The following is a 24,018-nucleotide window of genomic DNA, read 5'->3' as shown; positions in this document are numbered from 1 at the left end:
ACCAGCAGGTTTGGCTAGGCGAGCATCGTGTCTGCATGTAAATGTGGGTGTACCTTGCATGAGTCATCAGATCCCCCCCGTCACACGTGACCCTGTCATTCCCAGCCTCATTAAGCTGTCCATCTGTCACCCATCAGATCATATGTCAGACTCAATTAATGAAAAACTGACTAGTATGTATCAGGATAACATTGGTTGGATTAGTCTTTGTGCTGCTGTCTAAAGTTTTTAAATATGCTATTCAGTTCTACAGGTGTAACCCTCTTCAACATTGCCTTGAGATATTTGGGTGGTTACTGAAGATATCACTTTCCCTCCTTTGCACATTTATTTTGTTATTATTAGTTGATGGTATGTTGAGTAGCCTGAAGGGTCATCTGTTCATTGCCCTCACAAACCAAAAGTATCTGAAAGAAATCCATGGAACTCAGCTTTGGGCTAGCCCTTTAAGGAGGTCCCGGAACGGATGTGGAGAAACAGTGAACTGTACTGTGACAGCTGAGTTTACACCAGAGCTTTTCATACTTCTCCTTTTTGCAGATTTAATTTTACTTGACAAATCGTTGGCCTGCCTCCCTCCCCCCTCTAAGATCCTCTAAGATTTTTCTCTCTCCTTGATATGATTTCTCCCCTGTGTTTGGTCGACTGCATGGTATCTTTATGTGGACTTGCTTCATGCTTCGTTTACCCAGCTTGGGTTCTCTGTACTTCCGGTGGTGTGGCCCTTCCTGTTCAGATTAAAAACTGTTGAAAAAAGAACGTGAGAATAAAACCAAAACGTTTACTGTCTTACTGTTACTGATTTTGTGCATGTGTGGTTATTTTGCCCCAGTAGAATCCTCAATCCTATTTTATTGCCAAGGGATACACTAATAAAACCAATTGCTGTTGACATATTCCTTGTTGGATGTCATAATACTGTTTTGTATTTCCTCAAACTGTAGTGGCTCAAACTCCAGCTGGGTTTCTAGCTCTTTCTTTGGCTGTATGGTATAGTCCTCTCCTGTCTCTCCCCCTTGGTCTGCCCTTTGAGCATCAGTTCTAACACATTTCTTTTTATGTTCTAACTCAAACTTTTATCCAATTTTGTTTTTTAGCCAAGTCAGCCAATCAAAGGAAGACAGCGGCCACATCCAAAGGCAGCTCTCAGCCCTCTCATTCGTCTTCATTAACTGCCAAGGCAAAGACTGCTAAAGACAGAGGAGCAGAACAATCCAGAACAGCTGAGAGTAGATCTGGCAAGAAAAATGAGCCCTCTCGATCACCCAGAGCGCCTAAGGCCTCAATTGAAACGGAGAGCTCAGCCTCTGAGGGCTCTGGGACTGGAAAAAGTGACCAAAAGCAGGTGTCCTCCAGTGCAGATGAAGGACGTCCTCAGCCCAGTATTACAGAGGTTGGAGGAGTGGATAAGAAGGGAGAGACGTTGACTACAACGGAACCTGAACAGAAGACGGTCGGTCATGTCACAGAGGAAACGTCTTTCACGGAACCTCAGAATGAGACTTTCTCTGATTGCATGGAGGAACCAGTAGCCAATAAACAAAATGGCTTCCCTGAGAATGCCACTAACCACACACCAGACAAACAAGGGTAAGCCAGGTTTCAGTTTTGATCTTATTAGGAAGTCCCCACAGTGGACCTTATTTGCTGCCAAACACTAACCCTAGGTTTTAAACTATCTGAAAGAAAGAGACCCAATTTGCCACTTTCTTCTGCAGTGTGCTACCGTTGAGGTATCCTTTTATAGACAACTAATTTTAGTATAACCTTTATATTCATTTTGATGGTATGAGGTCATGCGAAGGACAGATAAACACACCTGTCATTCCCACTAGCCACCCAGCACTATGTGTTCTGTGATCTGGGACTCACCACCCAGTGAAAATGTAAGAAAGGCAGCAAGACATCACCAACTGCATTGTAAAGACACCAGTTAGCATGCTAGCAATCTTTCATCAGTGCCAACTGTGCTGTTGTTTGTATTTGTATGCCTTTAGGTAGTTAGTTTGCAAATTTTAGACCAGAACACTTTACTGATGTTTTCATATATATTGTGTAAAAAGGCTAATAAAGCAAAGATGAAACATATAAAGGATAATGCCAGGACAAAACAAGACCCCTCCGCACTACAGTTACAATTAATTTTCGTTACGAGAAGTCAATGGACTACTTGCAGAATTATATGAAATATGTGAATTAGAAGCTCAACACCCATTGCCAATGGCAGCAGTCATTAATTCTTTGCAGCGGTCAATCCCTCATGCATCCCCTTGTTGGGCTCCAAGGTGAGTGAGAAGCAGGGATGATGAATCAAATTCCACAAAAATGGCTAACAAACAATAAGGAATAAGAATAAGGAATGGAATAAGATTTGGATGCTGGTTCAAAAACTGTCTGGATGACTCCCCAGCAATAATTGGCAGAGGTTCATCATTTTAGAGCTTCTGTTGTCAGATTCAGTGGAATTGCCGTTGTTTGAAAGCCCATTTTTCTGAAATGCAGCGTTTGGCTGCTACTGTTAATCCTTTTACGTTCTGTTTAGGAGACTCACCTGTTAACAAACAGTCCTGTGTCTCTGAAATATTATCTGGTGGATCAGCATTAAATTCCAATTTACAAGCACTGGCAGTTCGCCTAACTTTCCATAAAGCCATAACTTTGTGCTGTATTTACATACCACCTAATGTGTATGTGACACTGCAAGACTTTGGTCAGTTACCATCCCCATACATCCTTATAAGTGATCTTAATGGCCATAATCCTATATGGGTAGGAAACAATTCTAATGCTAGGGCACAAGAGGATTTTATTGCTAAAAATGCCCTGTGCTTATGAACTGTTTGTACTGGTTCTTACTGGTTCGATATAGGTTTTCTACATGGAGATATGGCATTTCAAAGGACCTACATCAAATGACTTTCAGAGGACATTTACCCATTTTCATCGCCAGCTTTGTCCAATAGTTTGAAATTCAAATAGGAACAACACTTCGAAATTCACACTGGCAAAACTATAGTCCCTCTGGGAAGCTTGCTCTCTGTAGTATTAAAATCAATAGCATAGTGAGTGCTATAAGACCAAATATTTGTTGTAGTCTTTAAGTTGACAACCTCTGCATCTGCTACAAGGGGACAAACAATAACACAACTGAAAGAGCTGCAGTAATGTATAATCAAGATCAATGTGTGGTGGATGGATTTGGGATTTGAGAAGACCTAATAGTATCATGGACACCAAATGTGTACCAGCAGGAATTTCTAGACATCAGATACTGTTTTCTTTTTTGTACAACCATATTACACTCTAAAGTGAATAATTATGGGTCTGCAGCAATAGCAACTGGACACAATGATGATGGACTGCGCATTCCAGGACAAAGTTTGATTTTTTTTACAGCTGAAGCCTGTGCCTTGCTTTTAGGGCAATTTTTTTCAGATTCAAGATTCTTGGATTTTTAAAGATTGATCATCCCATGATTGTTAAAGTTACAGAAATGGTTTATTTTCATTATTTTCTGTTGGGTCCCAGGTCTTGTTGGCCTCTCCAGTCATGAGCAGGCAGACAGTGCCATTTTTTGCCATGAAATATCCACAGGTGCTGATTAAACCTAAACTGGCATTAAACCAAAATGTACATTACTCTCTCTGACGCCTGATATTTGTCAGTGAACGTCATGAAATGAAGTTGCCCCACAATAATATTTTTCTGTAATCTGTGGCATCTCTGTAGAGAAGACCAAAGGCTGCCCTACTGAGTTAGGATTTAGACTGGGCTGTCTCTTTCTTGAGCAGAGAGATTTCCTTTGAGTGTTGAGCTTTGAGAGTGTTCAGAGCCCACATTTCTCTCCCTGTTTATGAAAACAGTTGATGAAAGATATGGACTGAAATTGAATAGGAATATGACAGGGGGTGGATGTGTGATCTTAAACAACTATGCTTTGCAGTTTTCTGCACTTTTGTACTTTTTAGCACGTTTAATGACAGCTCCGAAGATGTTTTTAATGTTACCAGAGACGACATTATTTAGTTGCAGATATGTAGCACTAGATATCTAAACTGAGCTGACAGGTTTCCCATGAATAAATAAATCATAATCACACTGCATTAGATATCCCATTACAAGCAATTCTTCCAGAGAGTGTGATTTCTAATTGTTAATTACCTCTAGTGGTCACTGATTAAAACGAAAGGTCTCGGCATTGGTGAATCACAATGTCAGTGATCTTGCACAATTCACAGTTCTCACTTCTCATAAGTTTTCCCCTTTTCCAGTAAGCATCATTGTACATTCTTTAGAAAGGCACTACTTATTTGTCGTAGCTTTCTCCCGGTTTTGAGCAACATGGATGAATTCCTCCCCTTGGCTGAATTTTAAAGATTGCGGCTCATATTAGATTTGAAAAGGCGTTCTGTTGTAATTCTGTTGTAGCGTAAATCATGCTTGACTTGATTTAAATTCCTTAAAGTGAACTTGTGTTAATATTTTACTGTTGGTGAAGCACTTCAACATGACTTCTGAGTCAGCTCACTAGTTGCTAGTTCCATGTATTTACCTATTACAAGATATTGTTTGGGCATTAGTTCAGAGTGTACCTCATTTGGTCTAATCTCCCAACATGAGTCTCCATTTCATATTTACCAAAAATATTTACAAGACTTAAGTCCCGTGTTGTCTTTCTTAGAAGTTGTGAGGAGGACCAGAGACCCCAGGCAGTGAATGTGGACAACCCTGAAGTTACGGTCATCCCCAACAACCACAGAGACAGCCAATCTACAGACTCTGACTCCGATGGGCCCATTCTCTACAAAGATGATACGGAGGAGGAAGACGATGATGAAGAAGATGAATTCACCTCTAGTGTGTATTTTGCAACCATTTCTGTAGAAAATGTGATATTTTCCATTGTTTTAATTATCAGACTGCTTGTGTTCAAACAGAGTTGAGATGCAGGGCTGTTATTTGAAATATTAAGGAAGTGTGTTGCTGTGTCTGGTTAGGTCTTAATGAACAATCATACACTTTTTCTCTTTTTTGGCTTCCCCTCCTCAAGTCCTCTGTTCCTGTAAAAGCCCTCACTTCCTGTTTCTGTCTCGCTTCTCAGCAACACCATTAACAGTCCTTATGGAAACAGTGTGCAGAGAGAAAGAGGAGATAGAGGGAGACAGAGAGAAAGAAGGAAGGAGAAGGGGGGAGGCAGGAAAAGAGGGTGGGTGGGGGTGTTGAGAGAGACACACTAACAGTAAGAGAAAGAGAAAGAATTTAACAGAAGTGGAGAGAGGGAGAGGGAGGAGAGAGTAAGAGAGGGAGGAGGGGATAAATATCATAGTCTGTGAAAAAGCAAGATGGAGAATTTAAGATGAGAGGGGGGAGATTGAGAGAAGTGAGTGAGAGGATGGATGTAAGTGAATGAGAAGGAGATGGAGAGAAAGAGAGAGGAGGGAGGGAGAATGGGAGTGCAAGCCATACTAACAGTACATGAAAGGGATAGATGAAGAATTGAAGAGAAGTGGAAATAGAGGAAGAGAGAGAGATGGAAAGAGAGCGAGGGTTTTCTCCCTCATAGTTACAGTAATGTTTGTTCCATAGATTCCCTCGCCAGTAAAATCAAAAGGCGGGACACCCTGGCCATCAAGCTGGGCAACAGGCCCAGCAAGCGGGAGCTGGAGGAGAAAAACATCCTGCCCCGCACCTCACAGACCGAGTGGCAGGAGCTACGGCAGCAGATCGGCTCCAAGCTGGTGAGGTGAGGCCCTAATTAAGGAATTATATCCATATCCATCTGTTAACACATTCATCCCTTCATCTGTCCATCCATCCATCATCACATCCATCCATCCATCCATCCCATCCCATCCATACAGCCTTTGGTCATAACCTGCCTGGTCCATTGTATTTTAGTAGCGGTAGTCTACAGGAAGAACAGACCTAATAGGTTATGACCATCGTGAGCAGCATAAGGATGCAGGCCTTGGGCCTCAAAGCTGTAACCACAGTCACCAGGCACGAAGTTTAACCACACTTAAGCTCAAAAAAAACTTTTACAGATATATTTCAGGACTTCTCACATTTCTTAAAGTAACATCCTCTTGGTTGGTAGCTTATTTATTGTTAATACTGTTGGCGAAATGTCAAAAGCCACTTCAGTGGTGAAAACATTTCAGACTTTGGACATTTGAGTTTCTCTGATTATTAGTTATTTAGATGTATCACAAGCATACATTGATGTTATTACATTTCAATCAGTCCATAATTTAATATGAATTGAAATAATGTTACCATTTTCAGTGCTTTGTTACTAACTCCAGCACTTTTGACTGTCTTAGGAGTCTTAGCCAGAGACCCACCACAGAGGAGCTGGAACAGAGGAACATCCTCAGACGTAAGTCAACCCATTTCAAGCCTCTGTTGTGCCATTCTGCCTGAAGTGCCTCCCAGACGTCCCTCCTGTTTATGTTTTTGTGTTTGTTTGTTTGAGAGGAGCCCTGTTTTACCTCTCTGGACCAGTCCATCACTCCCCTGGAGCTGATGATCGATACACTGTAGTGGGCAGACAGCATTGACTTGGGCTGCACAAATCGAATCACAGCCGAGCCAGTGAGGAAGAGCGGTAGAGAGAGGGAGAGAGAAAGTGAGGTGTCAAATTTCTATCTGGTTTCCATTCGTCAGAATTCCATCAGGCCTCCAGGCTCTCTCGGGCCCATTTGCAGGGAGGCAGCCCGGCTCTTGGAACACGGAACATCCAGGCCTTTCCCAGAAGGGGCCGTTGCTATGTTAATTGATCTGCGACTGCTAATCAGAACACGGGACATTTCACACTAGTTTTAATTAAGAAAAGAAAGTTTTAATGGTTCTACCATCCAGAGAGGCCGCTTCCATCAGGTCCCTCGAGTGCAAAAGGTTACTAATGGTCCTGAACTAGGCGCATTCAGAGATCAATTCCTATTAAGAACGCTTCTCCAACCCTGACAGCAATATTTTCTCAAGAGGGCCTCAGGTTAGAGTCTAAGCATGTCCATATAAGCTCTTAACCAGATCAGGCAGAGACTGCTTACCATTCCATGTCATCGAGGCACTCGAGAACAGCTTGGCAGTAAATTTCGGCTCCACCTTTTTAAGTTCAAGGTCAATAGTCAATGTGCCACTCTGATTGGATCATAGCCTGACCGGTCTTTTCACACTCAGTTGTGTCAGGCGGGGCCAGACAATGCGTGTCAATGGCACACTGACTGAGTGTTATGTAAAGTGGCACAATGCCCCGAATGCTTCCCAATGCATTTCAGGAATGGCTGAAGGGAGAGGGAGAGAGAGAAAATCACCTAGCTGTCGCCTAAAGCAACAGTCTGCAGAAGTAATCAGTCTTAGTATCCACTAGCCATCATGTGGATGAAGCTGTTTCTTAGATTTCGCATCTGCGGGTTTCTTTGGAGTCTCCTGCAAGTTGTGACACTTAAAAATGTCTGTTAATGAAAGAGCAGAAGGAAACCAAGTTCATATCCTTAAAGACATGGAAATGATGCGATACCAATGGAGTGTGTTAAGAACCAGCTAAAGACCTTCAGGGTGGGGGCGTGAGGTCTTGGGCACTTGGGCAGAGGCATCAGTCCATGAAACTCTCCATGAAGAGCCATAAAGACCTTTGCTGATCAGTGTCTGCCTGTTTAGCCATGCAGAAAATTCATGCCAGAATGAGTTTAGCGTAGATTAAGCAATGGATGCAAACATTCAAATAACGTTGTTTTTTTCCCCCATGCCTTCAGTTGACTGGTTACACACCATATGTGCAGAAGACCTAATGGTGAAATAACTGTTCATCAGTGAGGATGGGATGAAGCTAAATGGAGTGTCTGCTCGACTCGAGTCGTTTCATTAGTGTATCCATGCTTAAAACATCTTTCTCCCCACTTTCCAATGAGATGTTTTCTCACCATTCTAAATCATCTGTGACAACTGGCAGGTCAAAACGAGCATGCACAACCTCCAGTTAGCTTAAACTGCTCCACCGATCACTGTTGATTGCAGTCTAATGATCAGACGATTACATAGGCTGGTATTGCAGTTCCGGATGGCGCTCCGTAACAAGTTTGCATCACTGATGAACATGACTGTGGATTGACGGTTTAGTCTTACCTATTTAGATTCAGATCGGTCATCTAGGGGCTTGCTTTACTCAAATGAATCCTCTTCAGTTCCGTAAAAGAGTTGAAGAGTTATGACTGTGAGCACCTTTGCTCTACCAGTTGAGCAGTCGTTGTCGTTGTTGTTATTATAGTTAATCTTTCTCTGATCTGCAATTTTAACTCATTTGTTCAATAGTGAGCGTCATTTCTTCATTTAGAATGAGGGAATTATTTTAAATTTATGAGGTATCCTTTAAGATGGAGGCTCTGTAGGCATCTCACACAGTTCCCCCTCCTCTTCTGTGATGTTTTGTACATAATTTATGAGATCTGCATGCAGTGTCTCGTTTTAAGAGGGGTAGACACACTCTACTTCCACTGCATTGCAAAACCCATGCATAGCTGCCTGTGGGAGCCTGCAAGGTCAGGGGTCACTCTGTACAGAGCCCCGCCACTCAGAAATCCCCCCCCCCCCCCCCCCCCCAGAGCCGTTTTGGGGTTATTTATAGATTCTCTTTTGTGTTGTTTTTTCAGAGAAGAATGACACGGAGGAGCATGAGTCCAGACAGGAGATTAAAAGAAGACTCACAAGGAAGGTGAGAAGGCGACAAACCATCAGCTATCAGTATTCATGCCACATTTCTTCTGCTGTGTGTTATGTATTTTTTTTTTTAAGTGAATAGTTTGTGGTTTGTGTCTGAGTCTTACTCATAGAAATGTGAGTGGTGATCTGCGCCATCTTGTGGACATAAGCAGAATTAAAACTCTCTACGGTGTCCATTTTACCTCACCCCATTTGCACATTTATGTTCATGTGTCCACTTCACAGGTCTCCTGTCTGTTTTTTTTTATTTTTATTTATTAGCTGGAACAGTTATCCTGTCTAATAAATGACACTAAAGCTCCAGATATCCGATCACTTTAGCCATAACCAAACTGAGACTCCGGCATGAAGTACTATTCCGGCCCTCTGTGGGGAGCCTGTGATGCTCAGTGGTGGCGGCTGCAGCAGCAGTCTCTCGCATTGTTGACCCCTGTGGAGCCCGGCTTGGATATGGGATTTGTTGAGGCCCAGCAGACAAGCCCTGACAAGTGTCAGAATGTTAGAGCTGCCCGACTCACTTCTGTCCGGGCTTTCTGTTGGCTCACTGTGCCTCTGTATGTGTTGGGTGGTGCGTACAGATGTGAGACGATGGAGAACTGGCACTAGGGCAGTTGTTTGTGGATTCAAATTCAGAAATGTGCTAAACAAAGTGTTCAAATGCAGTCAGTCAGTACTACTAAAACTGTAGGTCTCTTGAAGCATTACTTTAAGTACGTCTTTGCTTTAATCTTTTTTGTGAACCCTGATGTCATAAAAAGAGACTAGTTGATTTAAGCCAAGTGTTGCATACCCATTCTTTTTAACAGATTTAAATAATTATAAATTGTTATTGAAGGATAATTGATATAGTTAATAATGGATTCAACTGACACTAGGATGAATGACCAGCACAGCTGCTGCTTTTCCCAGAAATGTGGAATCTATTGGAGGACAGAATGTGCAGCCAGGGAATTTTACGCCACATAGAGATACAGAGCATTTGACTGTTAAATTAACTAACTGACTGATTTTGTTTGTCTCTTCCTCCTGTTTGTTCAACCATTACAGTATGCATATATTTTTGGCCACTGTGGTTTCCTGATTCACCACATGAAGCAGGGAAAATATCAGGACACCTGCCAGCCAATCATAGAATAGTATTTGCCTCGCTGTGGTATAAATCTTAGTAATCTCTCATCCTTCTCTTCTACTCAGCTGAGTGTGAGACCTACGGTGGCAGAGCTGGTGGCTCGGCGAATCCTGTGCTTCAACGAGTACGTGGAGGTGACCGACGCCAAGGACTACGACCGTCGCGCCGACAAGCCCTGGACCAGGCTGACCCCAGCCGACAAAGTAGGTGCAAATCCCTCTGGAGAGTATTTATGACTACAGTGCAGGGTTTAGAGTCTAGCAGGGTTCCATGAATACCCCCCCACCCCACCCCACCCACCACTGCTCTCTTGTGATCAGTTGAGGTACAAGTGAGTTATAATATATATAATAAGGTAATATTAAGTATTCATTTTTTATGTTGTACATGAAAGTACAAGAAAGAGGGGGGGAAATTGGCCAGTTTTTATTAACTGTGAGGAGGAGATTCATTTTCATCTACCTGAGATTCAGATGTAAAAAGGAAATAGACCCTGCAGTAGCTCTCTCTCTCTCTCTCTCTCTCTCTCTCTCTCTGACACACGCACACACACACACACACACACACACACACACACACACACACATGCACGCACACACATACACACACACGCACACACATACACACACACATACACACCACCCCTCATATTCTTTGTGAGATGGACGGAAAGACAGAGCTCTTCTCTTTGTTCATGTGAACACACAAGCACACACACGCACACACACACACACACACACACAGCCCCTCATATTCTGTTTGTGAGACCGAGGATATCAGATCAGGCATCAGCATGGACATGAGTTGACACATTTGAATTCAGCCACAGTATGAGGTGTGCCAAAGTGTGTTACTCCGTACATAATGAACCTCTGAATTAACACCAATGTAAGGTCTGCAGAATATGACCACAAAAGCCACTAGAAAAGCATCGCAGTGATTGCAATTCCATTGTGTTCTACCTAATGGTGTAGTACTCTCTCTTCACCCCGCACAGCCTCATGCTCCCCCTCATAATGATCAAATGAACAAATGATCCTCATCTGCAGAGGACGTCTTAATGGCGGCGATTGCGTCCAGGATGACCTCATCCCTCACTCTGGGACAGCGCCCTGAGTGTAGGCACAGACAGCAGGCCCCCACTCCCTCTCACTAAGGCTGCCAGGCTTTGGATCTCCCTCATTTACACTCTACCCCACCCCAACCCAAAGCATGTCTAATTCCTGTATAGCTGACGGTAGCCGTCTTGGCTGCCTTCGCGGCTTCCCGTGCCGCCAAAGTCTGTAAGCAGGAAGACCTGCTGTGTTTTGCAGGATGATTCATCACCGTAGCTCTTGCAGAGGCGGGGAATCTGAAGTGAGGGGGGGGGGGGGGTCCATCAGAAGATGTCTCACTTGTGTGTTTAGAGTGGTGTTCCTTTTCTTCCTTGCCCATGTCTCTAATACACATATGAATCTTTTAGATCAAATTCAATATTTGGATTGCGTGTTTTTTACTGGTTGAGGAATGGTGGGGAAGAGGGAAGCAGCAAAAACAAGCCAGCTCTGTGCTCATTATCTATAGTGTGTAAACTGCGAAGCATATTGTATGTACTCTACAGGATCATTGATTGAAATGTGGTAATTATATATTAGGTATTATATATGTATACATAGGAATGTGTGTATGAAATGGTGGTTCCCAACTTTTCATGGAGGGCCCCCTTGGACAATGAGAAGAAAATTGTGATGCTCGTTTAGCCTATTTTTTATTTAAAAATGCCAATCATATGCTCATCAGCTGTTGCATAGCTATCTTAAAACATAGTTTCTACATTTGAACAGTTTCAATTTAATTTCATCAATCTGTAAAACGGATCAAATGCGGTTTTATAATTGGTTATGTTTGTTCCATTTTTTGGATTGCTTCATGTTAGGCACATGTGTGTTGTATTGATAATTAGGTTAGTTGTCCTTTCTAACTTACAGGCTAAACCGTAGGCCCTGACCTTATTATACACGTATAAAATAGGCTACAAACTCATCACCAAATAGGTTAGTTACAGGCTACTATGCTTTAAGAACGCTGCCATACTTCATTTGACCAGTAGTTGGTTGTTTAGGGTCCTCATTCTGTTCTCCACCCTTAACACGTGTCCCCCTTGCAGTAAATCCCCCCAGTGGGCCGCCCCACACATAGGGAACTACTAAAAAGATTATTGAAGGTATAAAAAGAGACACCAATCGATTTTAATTAATTTTCTTGTGCAGGCTGCTATCCGTAAGGAACTGAATGAGTTCAAAAGCAAAGAGATGGATGTGCACGAGAACAGCAAGCAGTTTACCAGGTGAGTACAAACACACACATGCTTTCTGGGATCAACTGTAGCACAGTATTGATGGGTTATTGATTATCGTCTGCACATGGAATTAAAGTGGACACACATTCCTAAAGCCCAAGCCATGCTCATGAAACAGCCTGTGGAATGAGGCCGATATTCGGTTCTTTGAGTTTCTGATTGGTTAAATGCTGATGGTTGCAGGGAAACTTCACAGAGAAGCTGGAGCTCACAGATTTGATAGCCAGGTGGCTAAGTCAATCAACAGAACACTGGTGATGAGGTTGGCAGAGAGAGCAGGGGAAGGTTGGATGAGGGAGCTCTCCTGAAGGCTCTCAATAAACCTCATCCTTCAACAGCCAGGGTTAAAGAGTCAAGCGAGTCAGACTGCCAGACATCAGTGAAACTAGGGAATGCAGTTGATTAAGTTGGCAAAGCAGTAAGAGGGAGGGGAGGTTTGAGGGGAAAAGTTCACTCATCACTAACCTTTACAGTGGCTTAATTATCAGGCTTGCCTGCTGCATCTTCAGCCTGAGCCCAAAAATAAACATTGGATTGGGCAATTGTCAACTAGGCCTCCCCTGAAGACTCATTGTACTAAATTATCCGTTTCTTCCCCTTGGTGTCTTGGCAGGTTCCATCGACCCTGAGATTGAGCTTGTTGGCAGGGGTCGAGAGGCTGATAGTGGCTCCTCTCGTCTCGGGTCAGCCGTCTGGAATACCCCCCCTCAAAGGACCTGACTGCCAGAGCTCTACGCCTCAAACTGGCCTGTTCTTCTCTAGCATGGACCCCCATGGACCCACTCACTTTTCCCTAAGGTCAATGGTAGAGAAGGAACCGGGCCTGAAGAGAACCCTCTGAGATGAGCAGAAAGAGACTGAAATGAGTGTAGACTCTGTGCAGGCAGTTTGAGGGTGGGGCATGGGGGTTTAAAGACGGTCGTGCTTGAAACTAAGGAAGCATTGTGCACTTTTTTGTTTGTTTTCTTCTTAAGGTGGCCCAGTTCTGTTTAACCATAATTCCCAAAATATGTGATGGTGTTGGTCAGCCAAAAGGGACACATTCACTTATACACACACAAACACACACACACACACACACACACACACACACACATACATACTGCCGGAATATCCCCACTCTCGACAGTGTATTGTACAATAAACTGCTGAGAGGGGGAAATATCAGGGGACTTTTTTATTTTTATTTTTTTATTGTAAATGTGTCAATTTTTTTGTATCTGCAGTATTATTGTTCTAAATGGAAGAGTATCCTCAGATATTAGTGCATGTGAAAAGTACATTATTCCCAGCTTCCCTTGTGTAGGCAAAGCTGGACCTAAGATGAAGGTGTTTTTAAAACCCAGTGTAAAATTCCTCTCTCTGAACTGTAATTGGTCGTAATTGTTTTTTTTGTACCTTCTGCCTTAACTCTGGGGCTCATTTGTTCTGTCCTGTGGAGCTTTGCCTGAATGTATGTTTGTGCCATGGCTGTATTGGAACATATCTAGTGTGTTGGGGAAATCGGATGAAATGGAGAGTGTGGGCCCACCCACCCTTCTCCTTCCCAGACGAGGATAGGCGTGTTTTAGCCTGTATTTAATGAGGCTGGTTCTGCCTGCTAGTATTGAGTGCCTCCTAAATGAACACTTCAATGTACCCCAATCAATTGTTCGAAATGTCAAACCCGTGATCTCTTCCAACTATTCCTTCTGTGTTTCTGCTCAATAAGAATGCTTGTCTTCTAACGTGTTAGAAAAGCTTTACTGCTTCCACTACTACAACATTTAATGAAGGGGTTTGTTTATTTTACTCTATTGTCAAGTGGCTTAAAAACCTTCATACTTGTGTCAAAACTCTGAAAGTGTTACTTTTAATGCAGCTAAGTGATCGGGCAAGAGAGGATTTTAAATTATTTTAATTTTCTTTTTTGTATAGAGTGTAAGTATGAAACGTGTTAATACACCAACCTTGCTGGCATTTCCTCTGTCTTGTCCTTTTTTGTTTTGTTTGTTTGTGTGGTTTTTTTTTTTACTTAGGTCACGGTAGGTATGTCAAGGAGGCATTTGTTTACTCTCAGCTGTTGATATTGAAAAGCACTGTCTATTATAATTCAAGGCTCTTTCCGTAGGCAATCACATTTGCTTGGAGCAAGCTGATTGGTTTCTCGTTTGTATGATTACATGGCTGGGAACACTGGTGGAAACCAAAGGGGTTTGTGGGGGAGGGCAAGGAACGTCAATCATCCGTCCAACATCGCATTGACAGCCATCTACCTGTGGTGTTTCTGTCCAGAGATGTTGAGTTTCAGTGGGTCTTGCTTTCTGTATGTTGCATTTGTCACTGATGCAGGCCAAAACAATAATAATATGCTATTCCCCATAGCCATTTCTGTCTCTTTCTGCGATAATGGCAATTTTAATCCATAATCAATAATCCAGCCACAGGGACTATAGTGCATGTTGCCAAGAAACAAACGGTACCATTACTGTTCTGTCTCAGTGCTACGGCATCACCAGTAAAAAAAATCTCTTTTCTGAGTGAAACCAGAGCATTTGCTCATTGATTTTCCAGCCCTTGAATGACTGATGCTGGTACCTTGCAGTGTTTTCAACATTGTACACTTCTTTTCACATACGCCTCACAGAAAATCTGTTGAGCTGATTATTGATTTTTTCAAAAGACGGGAACTATCGTCTTCTCATCACCTTCATCTGGTTCGAAGGCTCTAAGATTCAGGTGAAGCATGCTCACGTGTGCGCGTGAGCCAAAGGCATGGTAGAGGAACGCGATGTGACAGGACAGTCGACTGGCTTATGTCCACAGTGCAGTCAGGCGTGAAGCCTATGAGCAGGCTAATAAAACAGCTGGGAGAGCGTACCAAATGTCACTGAACGTTTGGATCCAAGTCTTTAGCCTTTAATTACCTTGCAAGTAGAAGACCAGCTGATAGGAGTGTGTCTGCGTGGTGAAAATCACATAATTCTGAGAAATTCATTGCCTCCACTAAAGGTTTCTTGCCAATTCAACTATTTAATTGACCATTCATTTTTAATTAAGTGAGGCATATTGCTTACACATGATTCATTTTACATAGGATATTGGAGAGTGCTAAAATGTATACAAGGTAATGAACAGACGAGAAATAACACAGGTAGTCTATTAACATGCTCAAAATAATCAAATCCTTTTATTCAGTGAATTTGATCTGTTTGTTGCTCCAAATATTGAAGTGATATGCTATCTAAGCTTAACTTCATACCTTACTACTGTGATTAACAGGTGATTGAATTTGCATCCTTTTAGGTGGCACGGCCCTTGACATGGCATGTGTTTTGGACCTGGCAAACAATCTCGTCATACGCTGAAATCATGAGAAGCCGATGATACTACCCCATTGAGTGCAGTCGGGGGTATACTGACCGTAGTGCTGTTGGTCCTGCATCCTTCGCTGGGCCTTCAAAGTCCTGTCTGGTCACACCTCTGTCGCCCCATCACCATGTTAAATCTGGTGGGCAGTGCTGGCGTCACTGGCGCCGAAGGTCAATGAATAGATTTCATGCCCAATTTACATTCCTCTCAATTTGGTTCTCCAAATGGGAAAATAAAGCCCATGCTCACCCACTCAACCATCCCTGTGAAAGAGAGATCATGCCACTTTTACTCAAAAAAGGCGTACGCTCAAGATGTAGTCAGCAACACCTTCTAGTTTGGTTTGGGTGTCGTATTCAGTTTTTGTTTTCAAGGAAGAGAAATACTCCCAGAGCCATCCTGGGTGTAATGGTGTAGGCCTATTTAAGGAAGGAGTTTGTTTTATAGTTTCCTGTGTGCTCTGGGCATTTTGATTGACATTGTATGACCTGAAAATAAATTACATAAAACAACTGAACCAGAGAAAGCAGGTGGACAGAAAGCCAGGATAAATGTGTTAATTGCATTTATTTAATGACATTAGGCCTACAGTTGTAGTTGAGATACATTTTCATTTTTTTTATTTTGAAGAAAATTATGCTCTGTTGGCTACCTTTAAAAAATCAGTTTAGGGTTCCGATCTCTTGGGTGGCGTTTCTCCTTTCTAGTTCATCAACCACATGTAACCCTTGCTGAATGAAGATGAAGAGAAATGTCTTGTCATGATTTAGAAATATGGAAACATATCAATGTGCAAAATATAGTAGTAGTTAACATTTCTAAAATTTAAAAAAACTTGTTGACTAAGGAACAAGCAATGACGTCAGTTTAATAAATGTGTTGTGATTAAATAATGATGAAAATTGTCTATACTAACTCACCAGGCACATACATATGGTTGGAATGTATAAGGACTTCATCGAGTGATATAATGGCCACCGGGTAAACTAATACATTGAGAGACAGTTGTTATAATTTGAACAGACACACAACCAGAGGAGGAAGTCTGTGACAACCTCTGCTCATCCTCTGTGTTTGACTAGTTTCTCCTTAGACCTCCACTCTTTCCATGATGAGAGTCAGGCATGTGTGAAAGACACAGAGGGCAATTAGATGTAAAAGGCTGATGTCATGGACCTGACTAACCCAAATTGCCCTTCTAATCCCTCTGAAGAAAAAAATAGGTAATCTAATACAGCCCCCACAAATGTTATGGACGTAATGCCCTTCCATCCGCTGATGGCGTCTTAGTTACCTGTGCACTGCAGTCTCGCCGTTTGTTGTTAAAGTTGCAATGGTACAAATGGTAGCTGGTATGTGCCTAGGGCAACAGATTCCAGTTATGCTACTGAGACACTTGACACTGCATACCTGACTGATATCATTAAAGACTGAACACATTTGATTTAGTTTATCAGGAGCATTCAAATTATATGGGCTTCAATCAGGTATGCTTGGATCAGGGACAAACAGATGATGTGCAGTGTGGGTGAGCTCCATGAGTAGGAAAAAGAACATCTGAAAGACCTGCTTTATAGAACGTCAGAACTAAAAGCATGAGTCAGAATATGTTTCCCATTTAGACCCTCTGTGTTCTTTTTTGAAACTACTTAACTATTAGAAACTACTAGATGTCCCCGTCTCCCAACCCTCAAAAATCCTTTCAATGTTTCAGAGAATCAGTCTTTATTTTCTCAGTATACTCTGACTGCACACATAGTCAGTCCCTCTCCTCTGTCCATTTGTCAGATATGCTGTAAGGGCCGACACCAGCAGAAATGACAGGTGTGCACTTTAAAGCATCTGGTTATGAAAGGATTCATGCAAGAGCAGGGCCAAATCTGGGTTCAATAATTTAGACTGTTTGGAGGGTTTGCAAATCATTTTGACCAAAGGCACTATTTTAAATATTAAGTCCAGTAATTGTTTTTTTAGTTCCTTTCATTTTTAATTTCATGTGTGAATTAAATAACATTGGACATCAAAGAGTGATCCATTTTAGTGATTAAAAAAAAGAGAAAATTGATTGGTAAAGTTGCATACTTTTTAAAATATCTCTTTTAATCACCAAGATAACTGTCACACTGTCCTTCTGCAGGTCTGTCAAAGCCAAGCCAACCTTTTTAGTATGCCTCTCTTGGGCATTTCACAGGGACCGCACACAGATGAACATCTGATGGCATTAGGTAGCCACTCAGTCACCAAGCCTCATCAAGGGACAGAATCATAACCTTATTACACACGGCCCTTCTGCTCAGCCAGACGGGCGGCCATTTGCATAGCGAAATTAGTTCGGAAAAGGGCCCTCCAATGGTGTACCAAATGCTGCACAGCGCTGTGAGGCCCTTCATAAATACACATTTTACCTTTAATAAACCTCTGGTCTGCATTTTCAGTTTCGAGTACCTGAAAATATACATTCAGACAAGAAGGCGGGTTTCTATTTTGAGTTATTTACCATTAGACTCAACAGAGTCCTGCCAGTATTGGTCCTGCGAAATAAATTGTTAAAGCGGACTCTGGTGCTACTATCGGTTGGGTGCGCAAGTAATCTCCAATCTATCAAATGGCGAAATGGAAGTCACATCAACAGAGACAAGATACTGGAAGTTCAGTTTCGGGGAAGATCTCCAATGAATCAGCTTGATATGTGCACTACACATTCCTTTTTTTTTTTTGCTGGCAGAGTGAAGTAAGTAATGGATTTCTCCCACACTGTGACTCCTCACAAATTACTATATTTATCAACTGGAAGCATTGTACAGAAACAAACGTCACTGCGCCAAAACGAAAGACTGCTTTTCTGAATTGCATTCATGTTAACTGCATTCATTTAAGTTCCATGGTTATTATGCATCACAACTAGGTCACCTTTGTGTGGGGAGGCGGGGGGCAAACAAATAAATTATAACCCAATGCTGATGGCCTGTCCATGGCAGAACGAGGAGCGATTAAATGGATATGGGGAACTCTGTGCCAATATGCTAGGGCTGACTGCCTTTGCTCCTGACGCAGCAGAAACGGCACCCCTTTGCTGCAGTGCCAAACTGTGGGGACAGCTGGTAGGGATTTGCCCTGTACACGGCTAGCTGAATCATATAGACCAGAGCGTAGAGACATCAGACCAAAAGGAGACTACAGATATGAGGTTGAGATGAAGGTTCGTAAACGATCAGCGTGTGACCCCTGATAACGGGTTTAATTGGAAAGATGTCACTATTACATATTCAATCTTTTAGGCTTGGTTTTTGAGCAGTAAATAATAAAACGCAAAGAGTAGTAACACATGCCGTCATAGAAGTCATCCTTCTCTAACAGCTCTGCAGCAACCATAGCTATTGGCATATGAATCAAGGGTGGTTGTTGGTTTGCAAAGATAAATGTTGTTTACAACGCAGTTAAGAGGACACCATTCATTAATATTAAATATGCAATTTAGAGCTATCTGAACCCTAAACAGGATGTCCTCCAAACAAGCATATGCTAAAGGTGAGGGGGAGATATGGATGCAAAGGATTACAATATTAACTGACAATTTATAAAGGATAGGCAATAACTCTGGCAGGCATTTTTATTCTATTAGATGTGTTGTTCCCAGGCAGTCCTGGCACTGGCCTGCAGGTTCTATAAACCAAGCTTTTCTTTTTCACAGCTGACCTTGAACTATTGATTGAGACATGCAGGAGAGCACACAAATATATTACAAGACTGACATTTCCCACACACACACACAGTCAGAACTGGGGAAACTTTCAACTTCAAAATTTATTTCAGAAAAGATGCAACGTCATGAACATCCTCAGCATACTGAAAAAGAAAATTCTTTTTGACATAAAAAAAGACGAGCACAGTGATCTTATGTACAAACATCGGTCCACACTGAATCTGACTGAGGAGCTACACACTCAAAACTGACATATTCATCTGGACAGACCTCCTCCAGCCATCCCACATGGCTGGCATGCCAGCACTACCCTTAACGGCCCTCTCCGCTCCCTGGCTAAGCGTCATCAGGTTTGTCAGAAGGAGGCCCACAGGGCTGCAGCATCTTCTCCATCAGATTGAAGCGCACACGGGCCTTGCTCTCATTCTCGGCGACGGAGAAGTAGTTGAGCAGGTCAAAGTGGCCCATGTAGGAACAGTAGGAGTCTCTATGCTGGTTCACCAGCCATTCCCACTTAGTGGTGTCCGCGTGGCCCGTGCCGATGTATTTAGACTGCAGGTGCTCTAGCTGGCTGTGGATATTGTAGCGGTCTGTCATGATGGCTGATACAGGTCTAGACAGAAAAAGGAGGAAAGTAATTACCAATTGTAAGCTACTGTCACACCTGGGGATTGCTCCCCTGCTAAATCTACTACAAGTTGTATGGACCAATTCCATAAGGTTCCATCTGGAGACCCATTTTATTTTAAATGTGGCAGTATAAACAAAATATTCAGATAACAAGATTCAGTAGATATATGGGCAACATAGAGCACAGGTGTTTTTAAACATTATGTCAAAACAGTTATGCATTCATGAGTAGGTTTGACACCCCTCCACATGGCAGCGTTTGTGGCAAAAGATAAAATATGTACATGCTCTGCACACAAATAAGTCACTTCACTGTTTATTTAGGTCGCACTCATTAGCGCAGGTGATTGTAATGTTAAATTATTAGGGCTGTCAGCGTTAACGCGTTAATCTATGCGATTAATGCGGCCGCGATTAACGCGATAAAATATTTTAACGCAATTAACACAACTTAAACATTTTTTTTTTTTTAATTAAAAAAATATATATTTAAATGCCTTTATTTGGATAGCTATGAAGTTATGACAGGAAGCGATGCGGAGAAGAGGTGGGGAGAGGATTTGGGAAATTACAGACAGAACAAGTTTGAGAACCACTGCGGTAGTTGAAGATGGAGAGAGCTGAGGGATTGTTGGGCGGAAAGTTTCTGTTTAATAGGCAAAATTACGGAACAATCAACAAAACTAAAGTTGTATGTAGCATTTGTCAAATTGAATTTAGCCATCACAGAAGCAGCTCGTCTTTAAGCAAAGCACCCGACAGAAAGCAGTCCCAGGTTAGATGGTCGCCAACCCACACTCTACGACTTCTCTAGTAAAATAACTAGACCAGTCCGTGAAAAGGTTACCAACGCTTTAGCAGTTTGGGTTGCCGGTGACTGTCAGACCATCAACATAGTTAAGGACGTTGGGCTGACTGAGGTGATTCGAATTGCTTCAGGAGACAACTCTTACGATTTACCGTCGAGGGGCACCATTGTGTCTCGCATACATTCCTTTTATGACAGCGAGAGAGCACGAAAAATTCAGCTCCTCGAGCAATCTGCCACTGTGACCTTTACTGGTGACCACTGGACATCAGTCAGCAATGACAATTACCTGGGTGTCACAGCTCATTTTATTGACAATGTATGGAAATTGAGATATTTTTCATTGGAAGTAAAAAAAAAAAAAACAGACAAACAAACTTTTAATCGCAATTAATCTAGATTAATGAATTTCAAAATGTGAGATTAATTAGTTAATTTTTTTTAATCTATTGACAGCCCTATAAATTATATTTTGCAGTTTATTTTTGTGTAACTAACATAATGTTACCCTATTGACGAGCCTACTTAACTTTACCTGTCAATATCATTGCCTGTTTGTTGTTAGTGGGACGTTCCGAAATGGGAACTATACTAAAACTCTTACATGTAGCACCTCCAAATAAAAATAAGTTGCAAAGATGTGCAATACCTAAAAGTTGAAATCAAAAATTCAGTTAACAAATTGCCTTAATGAAGTATTTAGTGCAATGTACTGAAGGAGCCTGCTTTTCATATTTATTTTATTTATAGATGCATTTCATTGGATCCTTCTGATCTATCATCTATGTGTTACATTGGGGCCCTTTGTTTAAATTTGGTAAGAAAGCTACAAAGATGTTCCGCTTTTATATGAAAAACAAATACATCATGCAAGAAGTTTCGCAGGGGTCATCATCTGTGCAATCTTATGCTTCCTTTAGTCGTCAATTAGGAATTCTGACTAATGTAATAATCCGAAATCCAAATTTGCCCAAATCCCAGGAAATATAGGGCTGATATCTTTATCATACACAATTATTTTTAGCATTAAGCTTTAAGGAAACAGCAGAATCAAATGTTTATCAAAGGAAAGGAAGGTGGTAATGTTATTGAATGTTACATTGTCAGGCTGTTTGTCCTATCCGTGCCATCTCCAAGGGAAAAATACTAACTATAACAATTGAAAGTTCACCAGTGGCGTTGTTTGTATGTGGCATAGCAGCTACAGCAAATAGCTTAGCTAGAACATGCTAGCTCAGGTAGCACCTACTCGTTGAATAGGTTAGCAGGCTACCTAGCTTATTAAAAAATAACGTTGCTTTCCCAAAACTATACACGACCGATATCTTTGAGAGGGTACCACACGTTTCTGTAGGCTATCCAATCATACACACATACGCCTTAACAGATACAGAAATGTCTAGCAGATGAATATTGTTAAACTACCTCGTCCTCTTTTAGCTAACGGTGATGTAACCTAAGCACAGAGCTAACCAGCTTGCTTAACAACATTTAGATGCCTCTGTACTTTTTGCAGCAAGATGGTCGGTGGATTACAGAAACAAACTCCACCAAAGCTTTAAATATAAATCAGTTAATCACTTACATGAGACCTCGACGTAAGTAACTCGAAATATATGTCAATCCGTGTGTTTCAAACGGTCTTGCTAAACGTGCTGGTGTTTAGCCTTCACCGGAAATACGGAAGTTACATGAATATTCAGTCGTGTGGACCACTGACACAATGTTTCGTTCCCCCCGAAGGTGTCTCGATTGTCTTGATTAAAACAACTTTTAAGGATTGTAAGGTTTTATTTACATTTCATGCATGGCCGTCTGGTGCAGGTAGTAGAAGATACGGTAGAAGTTTGGGTAAGCTTTCTTTCACGTGTTATTGGTGTATAGCCAAGTGACGTCCATTATCTAAAACAGAACAGTGACAACAATGGGAGAACTTAATATTCAATATAAAAATAAACTACCGCCACATCTATATAAATTACAATCAGTAACACTTATACAATATCTCCATCTACAAAAATAATATAAATAAGACTATATACTGTTATTACTACAAAAATTGAAGGAACAGTGAAAGCATGTTGAAGTAGGCCGATTATTTTAGACATATGTTTACAATATTCATATTTATATCATGTTTTTATCATGGCATCGTTGTAAGACTGAATATATATTTGCTGTCAACAGTAAATACATGTTGCAACTCACATTCAGCAAATTAGTTCTCATTCACATGATAGTTCATTAAACCAAAGTACACTCCTGGTCACTTGGCGCCAGGACTTAACACATACATTTTATTTTTTTTACTTTACATTTTTTTACGATTATACAAAGTGAATGTCAATATCTGCTACTCGGACCTGTGTGTATCATAGTGATAGTCATATCTATAGCTCATCTACCGCACTGGCTACGCACTGGCCTTTGTGTGGGTAAGAAGACATGCATCAACAAAGCACTGAAACTGAGTTGGCTGACTGCAGTAAATATAATTTGCATAGACTTAATACTGAAATATCTGTCAATTAATTTAACTTCACCTTCACTTCAATGCACCATAAAAAGACAGCAAAAGCAAAATTAACATTTGAGTGTAACAATAATCTTATTGCATGGATATGCCAAACCATAACAGTATCATCACAAGTCAAGTCAAACACAGAAATGTCAAGTACATTATTCTGTATAAACAAATAATTTATTTATTGGTAAGTAAAGCAAAGTTATGTGTATGCTTAGAACCACTTATTCACAATAGCAAAAACTGCTCACCCATACTAAAACCCTGCCATCCATCTCTCTAGCAGTAAAACTGTTTTGAAAACTGTTCACGTACTTGGGAGATGGTCTCACGGTGGGGACTATTACATTTAAATGTCTGCACCAAGTCCAAGGTTGAATTGCTGGTGACAGGCCAACTGATGCATGTAAATCTTATAGAACTGGCACTAATGCACTGGGGTGTTTTTGTTTGGTGCAGTGGACACATTTTCTCCAAGGATATCTCCTATTTTAGAGCAAATCTGATTTGAATCCCACTGGTTGGCTGCCCTTTTCCCTCTTGAATGGAAACTGTGTATTCTGTCTGTATCTGTTCCCTCAAGAGCAAGGCTACATCAGCTCATTTACTCTGGCTGTTAATTAAGTCAACATTTGGATTTGTGAGCGGCAAACATACTTCAGTGACCAATACAGTTCTGGCTGATTACAAAACAGTGGCTAATTGGTTTAAATGGGGGGAAACGCAAATCTACTTTGCATCATCTACAAAGGGCAGTGATGCCCTCATACAACATAACAAAGGTACCCATTTATCAAATTTACTCAGAATAGTT

At 41.6% G+C, this 24,018-nt stretch overlaps 2 protein-coding genes across 6 annotated transcripts in view; one reads left to right on the top strand and one right to left on the bottom strand.

The window, feature by feature from the left end:
• phactr2 (phosphatase and actin regulator 2) overlaps positions 1 to 14,147 on the top strand; it is a 40,781-nt gene extending 26,634 nt beyond the window's left edge. For 4 of the 5 annotated variants that reach the window (XM_031579563.2, XM_031579565.2, XM_012814329.3 and 1 more), the window contains 8 exons: positions 1,098 to 1,590; positions 4,682 to 4,857; positions 5,587 to 5,743; positions 6,324 to 6,379; positions 8,652 to 8,713; positions 9,916 to 10,053; positions 12,100 to 12,176; positions 12,802 to 14,147. In XM_031579563.2, the coding sequence (XP_031435423.1) occupies positions 1,098 to 1,590; positions 4,682 to 4,857; positions 5,587 to 5,743; positions 6,324 to 6,379; positions 8,652 to 8,713; positions 9,916 to 10,053; positions 12,100 to 12,176; positions 12,802 to 12,817 (1,175 nt within the window). In that variant the 3' untranslated portion in view covers positions 12,818 to 14,147. Of the gene's footprint in view, positions 1 to 1,097; positions 1,591 to 4,681; positions 4,858 to 5,586; positions 5,744 to 6,323; positions 6,380 to 8,651; positions 8,714 to 9,915; positions 10,054 to 12,099; positions 12,177 to 12,801 lie in introns of those variants that run through there. The other variant, XM_031579566.2, reaches the window with a different exon arrangement.
• A 5,177-nt stretch (positions 14,148 to 19,324) lies between these two features.
• On the bottom strand, positions 19,325 to 22,421 carry sf3b5 (splicing factor 3b, subunit 5). Its single transcript, XM_012814312.3, has 2 exons — positions 22,266 to 22,421; positions 19,325 to 19,855 (listed from the first exon to the last, which is right to left on the bottom strand). The coding sequence occupies exon 2, from the start codon at positions 19,837 to 19,839 to the stop codon at positions 19,579 to 19,581; it is 261 nt and encodes an 86-aa protein (XP_012669766.1). The 5' UTR covers positions 19,840 to 19,855; positions 22,266 to 22,421; the 3' UTR covers positions 19,325 to 19,578.
• Positions 22,422 to 24,018: the final 1,597 nt, after the last annotated feature.

This window comes from Clupea harengus, chromosome 13, assembly GCF_900700415.2.
Source record: "Clupea harengus chromosome 13, Ch_v2.0.2, whole genome shotgun sequence".
Classification (NCBI taxonomy): Eukaryota; Metazoa; Chordata; class Actinopteri; order Clupeiformes; family Clupeidae; genus Clupea; species Clupea harengus.
Note: the sequence above shows the minus strand (reverse complement) of the source record. Positions and strands in the feature narration are given on the sequence as shown.